At 42.1% G+C, this 7612-nt stretch overlaps 1 protein-coding gene across 1 annotated transcript; it reads right to left on the bottom strand.

Moving 5' to 3' along the window:
- Positions 1-1293: 1293 nt before the first annotated feature.
- Positions 1294-6196, bottom strand: LOC118420500 (probable serine/threonine-protein kinase At1g01540). The gene is made up of 3 exons (XM_035827332.1): positions 5840-6196; positions 3077-3411; positions 1294-2462 (listed from the first exon to the last, which is right to left on the bottom strand). The coding sequence occupies exons 1-3, from the start codon at positions 6171-6173 to the stop codon at positions 2130-2132; spliced, it is 1002 nt and encodes a 333-aa protein (XP_035683225.1). The 5' UTR covers positions 6174-6196; the 3' UTR covers positions 1294-2129.
- Between the last annotated feature and the right edge of the window lie 1416 nt (positions 6197-7612).

Genomic DNA, 7612 nt, shown 5'->3' with positions numbered 1-7612 from the left:
AATAGATAAGGCATAAATTGTTTGATGAGTCAATGGTTCATTTAACTAGTTTTGAGTAAAAGAAAAATGTCTTCCATTGCACAGTGGTAACAGATAGTTCAATGGAAATGTCAGGGCAGATGATGTCAGCTGTTGGACTTTTGGGTACAAGGTTGCAAACTTGTCCTGACATTTACTGCAACGTTACTTGGGTAGATCTGGATTGGACGTAGGGCAATCCAAAATTGTCCAATTCCTTCATTCATGACAAAATAAATTGCAGCTCTCTGAACATGTTATCCCTCTTAAAAGACCCTTAAAAGACTCAGTCTTAGAACTCTAATATCATTTAACCTGATGCCTCACTAGCATAATGTTATGAAGATGCTGGAAGGGTACTGTCTAGCTCACCCAAGAAAATGATACCATATTGTGATTTTCTCTCTCAGCATTTTAATCAAAGCCTAGTCTGGTGTGATAGCGTACTCAGTAGTATTGTACAAGCAGAGGTTGGGTCGTGGGGATAGTAGTGGCTGAAACTGGAGAATATCCAATATAGAACTAGATGTTAAACCTTACTGTTTATAAGAGGACTGTTTAGATGCTCCAAAGACCAATTTGACAATGACTTGACTTTTAAGAATATCTGTCTCATGCTATAAATGTCACTTTAACAAGCTTGGGATGATGCAAGATTATTCTGCTGAGTGTACGCATATGCATTTAACTTCCAGGGCCTAACAGTTTGATTGTATTGTTCAAAGTGTATATACATAAAGAAACAAGCAGAAGAAATATTCAAGTTATAAACTGTTTATTCAAAAACCCTGCTTCGGTTTCCTTTGGGAAGGCAAACCGGATAAGATACTTGAAGAGAAAAACGTGTTTGAACTATATAGTACCAGTACAGTACTAGCTATACAAAATGTAAAAGCCTACAAGCGATATATATAGTACCAGGATGGAGGGTTAAATATGCTAGCTATACAAAATGTAAAAGCCTACAAGCGATATATATATAGTACCAGGATGGAGGGTTAAATATACTAGCTATACAAAATGTAAACCAGGATGGAGGGTTAAATATGCTAGATATACAAAATGTAAAAGCCTTACAACAAGCGATATATATATAGTACCAGGATGGAGGGTTAAATATGCTAGATATACAAAATGTAAACCAGGATGGAGGGTTAAATATGCTAGATATACAAAATGTAAAAGCCTTACAACAAGCGATATATATATAGTACCAGGATGGAGGGTTAAATATGCTAGATATACAAAATGTAAAAGCCTACAAGCTATACAAAATGTAAACCAGGATGGAGGGTTAAATATGCTAGATATACAAAATGTAAAAGCCTTACAACAAGCGATATATATATAGTACCAGGATGGAGGGTTAAATATGCTAGATATACAAAATGTAAACCAGGATGGAGGGTTAAATATGCTAGATATACAAAATGTAAACCAGGATGGAGGGTTAAATATGCTAGATATACAAAATGTAAAAGCCTACAAGCGATATATATATATAGTACCAGGATGGAGGGTTAAATATGCTAGATATACAAAATGTAAACCAGGATGGAGGGTTAAATATGCTAGATATACAAAATGTAAAAGCCTACAAGCGATATATATATATAGTACCAGGATGGAGGGTTAAATATGCTAGATATACAAAATGTAAAAGCCTACAAGCGATATATATATAGTACCAGGATGGAGGGTTAAATATGCTAGATATACAAAATGTAAACCAGGATGGAGGGTTAAATATGCTAGATATACAAAATGTAAAAGCCTACAAGCGAACATGTCTTGCTCATGATTGTATTGTTACTCCATCTCCCAAAAACAATGTACTCTCGTATAATGGACTGTGTAGAAATGCTGATATATACACGAATAGATTACTATATAAATATATGGTATAATATATAACAAAAGAACAACAAAAGAACAACCAAAACAGCTATGTCATGGGCTCCTAGGGGCACCCACCCCAGGGGCAGGCCATAAACTACACTAAGACGGACAATCTTAGACTGCAACCTTTGGAGAAAGTATGCATCACAAGTCGAGTTGTTGGAGGGTAAGGTATAACTTATAACATTACGCCATGTAGTTGTCTGCACCCCCTAGTGGTGGCATGCTGTCTCCAGCATCTTCACTACATTGTCCATGCTGGGCCGGTTCTCAGCTAGTGGACAGTGCACACAGGCTGTGATGATAGTCTGGAGGTGTCCTGTTCTCACTGCCTTCTCGACGTCTTCGGTCAGCTTTCCGTAGCTGAAGACGTCAGAGTAGCAGCTGGTCTTCCCTCCTCTGGCCACCTCTGGAGCAATGTGGGACGACATGGTCCCTGACATGGTGAAGGATGATGGACGGTCAAGGAGACAGGCAGACCCAAAATCAATGATTTTGGCCCTGATGCCATCCTTACCGACACGTCCAACCATCACATTGTCAGTCTGAAACAATAAAAACATAGATAAACATATGTCATTGACAGGATTGAGAAGTTGTCAGGGCAACATTTTTAGACAGTAACAAGTTCGCATTCTCTCATTTTGATGTTTTCAGAAGGCTTTACCCTACAAATCATTAGCAGTGAGCTTAAGGTGTATCAGTGATGAACATCTGGCCAGTGTCACAGTAATTTGATAATGTGTACACAGACAGAATCAATGTCCAACTGGGTTTCAGTTCATGATCACAACCAAATATTCCCAAATGTAAAGTTAATGTTTCTTAATTTCATGATAAGATACACAGCTAAAAGGACTTACTTTATTTGCCCATCAAGACAATGTCATATCCAATTATAGACTTATTATTAAAGTATCCACATTTGGTGCATAGCATGAAGCTAGTTTGTCTCCCTGAACTACATGTACACTCACTGTAAACCTGCAATTGAAAATCTCCAAGCAGAGGTTGGGATGGGAGATTGTAATGTTTTCTGGCACTCAGGCTCTTCTGATAGTACCCCTTGGCTATCTTGTGAAATATGTATGACCCTCTTGTCAAATAAGGTTATAAAAAGAGATGATATATATTTTTTTTAATTATAGAGCATACCCACCTTCAGGTCATTGTGTAGGATTCTGGCGGCGTGCAAATAGGCCAGGCCCTTTGCCACCTCTACCAGAATCCACACAAACTGGTAGGTCTTGAGGAGTAGCAAGGCCTGGTCGTTCAGGGCAGCCAGCAGAGTCACAGCGCTTACAGATCCTGCTTTACAGGAGATGAACTCCTGCACTAGAATGGGCGCTGCCACATCCAGGTTCACCCCGAAAACATAGGGGAACCACGGCTTGTGGCAGACCCTAGCCTGAAGAGTCGCCTCCATTCGCAGACCAGAGCGAGCCGCACTGGTAGGGGCCACCTCCTTCACAGCAACGTAGCTGTTGTTGGCACCTACAAGCAAATGAAGTGTCAAAAGTATTAATGAGGGAATAATAACTTATCAAAGATGATACCTATATCAAGGAGGTTAAAGAATCTCTTTCTTTAACCTCCTTGCCTATATCATAAGCAGCCAATTCAGATTAATTTGTACTACATGTACCTTTGAAGACTGACAAGCACAATCCTTGTAATATTTTACATGTGTAGGATAACAATTAGCTGTAGCTGAAGTCACATATATCACCCCTTGTAACTCCTTTCCCGGCGTAACGTTACCAGGAAATTCCTGCCGTAGCGCCGCGCGCGCTATTTTAAAAAAGTCTCACTGCACCCAGTAGTTGCCACCGTACCCAAACATTCCCGCCGTAATCAGTAATAAATTCCCGCCGTCCGTTTCTTTCAAAATACCTCGTGACGGCAACGATACACGATCGCATGTAGCACATTTTCTGGCTGCCATTTCTAGCTACCGCTCTGCCAATAGGCATGATACTATAATTGTAAATCGTGTCCAATCTTGACAACACTTAGGCCTACGTCACATTTCCTACCCTGGGCCCGGCCGGACTGTTTGCGGAAACGAAAAATTTACGTTTATGGCAATAAATATGCACAATGCATGCTGTTGAATTATTTTCAGTCCGTTTTGTGTTGTGGCTGTCTTTTATATCATACTTATCATTCCCGAAAGCTGCCCGACCGGGCCCCTTTGTGAAAATGTGACCTTACTTCTTAGCCTAACTCGGGATCCCGGCTTCTCTCCAAACCGCTTGTAGTCACCAAAGTTTGCAGAAATGTACTCAAGATTGGGCCTGATTTGTACAAGCAAGGAGGTTGGTACAAGGTCACTCAGTGGCAGAGTGGTGGTCAGGAATGTTTTGCGGTCAGAGCACGGGCTATTATGAGACCGTGTATCATTGCCGTATCATGATACAGACTACAGGGTATAGGTACGAGTTTCATTTGAGTACGTGAGTACGTCTTGTGGTCGAGCGATAATAATCTCCAAGCAGATCCTACGGTAGCATAAACTAGTATCAAAAGCTAGCAGAGGAGTGAAGCCGGCCATGGAATGTATTGTAACCTCCTTGTATAAGCGACTCCCTTTGGCCGGCTATACTCTTTTGAGCTTTGTGGGGGCCCGTACAAGCTTCTACTCTCCAAGCAGAGGTTGAGTCGCGGAGATATAGCAGTGGTCGGAAAAACTACACCGGTGCTCCTCTCAAGAGGAGAGCCGGTGTAATTAAAATTATCCGACTACTACTGTAACTCCGCGACTCAACCTCTGCTTGGAGAGTAACAAGCTTCCCGGTATAACGTTATTAGCTTTCCCGGCATTTTTCTTTCCCGGCGTATTCCTGGTTAAAAATCACGAATCCACCCCCACCCCCAAAATACTTACGCCAATGGCCCTCAGAGACGCAGGCCCGTGAAGGAGGCTAGGAGATTAGAGCGATAACGGCCAATGGGTACGGCATAAAATGACAGGACGGCAGGGTACGACAATAGTTTTCAGCGGGTACGGTGGGAATTTCCGTGTACGGCGGAAAGGGAAGTACATCTGGGTGACATTGTAGGTCTTCGCATGATTTTGATATTTCCAGGCAAAATGCAACAGAACTCGAACCTCCGAAATTATTTTTAGTTGACAATTCACAGAGTGCAACCACATTGTGCTGTTTTACTAAAAATATATACCACATACATATACTTGTGGAGGCAAAACTGGAGTTTGAGGTGCTGGTAACTTGTATGTTACACACAAAGCTTCAATTGTATTATGGTTTTCAATAATAACAAATTCAGATTACCTGTGCACGTTACTGGTCAAGTGAGGTTAACTTGGTGGCATAAGTGGTTACGTCTGCAATTAGACAAATATGGAAACACTTGTGAGCAGACAAAGGGACTAATTAGTACATTGACAAGACAGTTTACATAAGATGACGTGTCTATGATTGGAACACAAAAGGAAGGCTCCGTGTTTGATTAATCCCTAATCACAGACTAGATAGCTATATAAGGCCATGTTGTTTTGATATTGTCATAACAGATAACATCCTCTGGGAACACCAAAACTGATGCGAGCATGCAAATAAAAATTGACCAAAAATGAAAGTTGCCTTCATTATGCCTAAGTGGTCAGGAAGGTCAAATAAATGATTATATACCGAAAAATAGACTCTTTATTTTTGTTCTTTCACATCTTCTTTGATATTGTAGTTGATATAATTTGGCATTAGTATACTTTTTCCGATATTTTTTTTGCAATCTGCGGCATAAATTTGCTCATTTTGCAGCTACTTTGTACGATTTACTGTATTGTTTATAGAAACTGTGTAAATGGCCTTTAAAGTGGCATAAAATGGAACATCTGATCCAGATGAATCTAAAAATTCTTTACCACAGAAAGAAATAAAAACAACTGTCAACTTACTTCGCAATCTCTTTAGATAGACTTTCCCGAAGCTCCCTTCGCCCAGACAGGACTGGCCGTTGGCTGGATCAGCCAAATCGGTGAGGTCGATTTTGGGGAGCTTTGGCATGAACGGTTGAATGGCCAAGGTGAACCTCATGTTGTCAATCTCTCTTTCCTTGAGCATGATGGCCAGCCGGCTGTCCTCTAGCTCCTTCTCCTTCTCCGCAAGCTTCGCCTGCGCATTTTCCAGTTCGGCCTGGAGCTGCATCTCTCTTTCCACAGCAACTTCTCTTCTCTTAACTCGTCTTCGCGCTTTCCGCTTTGCTTTTCTCTCCTCTGAGATAGGCGCCATGGCGAAAGTCAGTTGGAAGTGTTCTACCTGTGACTGCGTTGTAAAGTATTTGAGTTCCTCACTCTATTATGATGTAGATTCTGACGAGATTATGACGTAGCAAAAATCTTGACCAATAGCAAACGCGTACGTCGCCATTGGCGGGAAAAGGTGGCGCCAGTCAGAGCGGTCGGCCCCGCCTACCTCAGACAAACCGTAGAAATGCAAAAATGATTACTAGTAGATTAGGCTCCGGCTGTTTTTTTCTTACGTTTTTTTTTAGTCGTTTCTATCGGGCTATTTTGTAGTGTATCTTGTATTGGCAAAATCTAGGTTACAAGATACAATACAAAATAGAAAGCCCGATAAAAACGACTAAAAAACGTCAAAAACAATCAGAGCTTAACCTCTGCTTGGAGAGTAAAAATAAATACACAAGAATGCAAACATTTGACGGACCCGCCAGCACGCATCGTGATTGGTCCTCGAAGGAAAGTACCAAAAAGAAATCATTTTAGGGGGAATGGAAGACACTACAAATTGCCAAAGGACAAATAACGCAACTCATAAAACTATCAGAGAGTGTATTACAAGATGATTTCAAAATATATAGTTTTATCCACACTACATTTTGGTCTGATCTGCTATACGGTTAAAAACAAACCCCTTCCGCCCAAACACACCCCTACACCCGTATTGTAGACTGAAACATTATGGTTAAGTACATAGGCTCGTGTGAATCTCCGTCAGTTGACCGAGTGCACCGGCCATGATGTCCGCTTCTATGCCAACTTCTCCTCACGCCCAGGAAGAAAACCAGTTGGCCCCGTGTGCGCCCGACAGTATGTCCTCCGACTCTCGGCAAATTTCTGCTCATGCCCAGATAGACACCCAGCTGACCCTCAGCACGCCCGACATGACGCCTTTTGCCTCACTGTCCTCTAGCGTCTGTGTTGGTTCACTGATTCAATCTCTAGACGAAAATGGTGTTTGGAGTAACGGGACCGTAAAGACAGTCCACAGTGATGGAACACTGACAGTTAAATTTGACGGTTGGAGGAATCAGTTTAACAACCGAGTCAAGTCCACATACGTGCGGCAGCGCATCGAGTCGCCTCCAGTCACCAAGCGGAGACGACCTGACAAGTGTAAGGTAGATGTCTCAAAGATAATCGCCGAAGATACCGTTTGGTTCACCGAGAATGACGAGGTGAGAAGTGGCACTGTTGTGTGGGTGGACCCATTCACAGAGCGCTTGGCACTGCAGACAGAAGCCCAACCTCAAGTGGACAACGACAGTCTTTGCTATGTGAGGTTCAACCAGCTCCAACCAAAGCCAACACAGAACACTGTGAGAACCAAACGGAGGCCACCTGCAAGTGCTCCGCTTAGAGCGAAGAAACGACGAGTGACAGACGCCACAGTACAAACAGAAAATGAACCGACCGCCCAGGCCAGCA

Source organism: Branchiostoma floridae, chromosome 8 (genome assembly GCF_000003815.2).
Source record: "Branchiostoma floridae strain S238N-H82 chromosome 8, Bfl_VNyyK, whole genome shotgun sequence".
Taxonomy (NCBI): Eukaryota; Metazoa; Chordata; class Leptocardii; order Amphioxiformes; family Branchiostomatidae; genus Branchiostoma; species Branchiostoma floridae.
The sequence above is the reverse complement of the archived record's forward strand: the minus strand, read 5'-3'. Positions and strand labels throughout refer to the sequence as shown.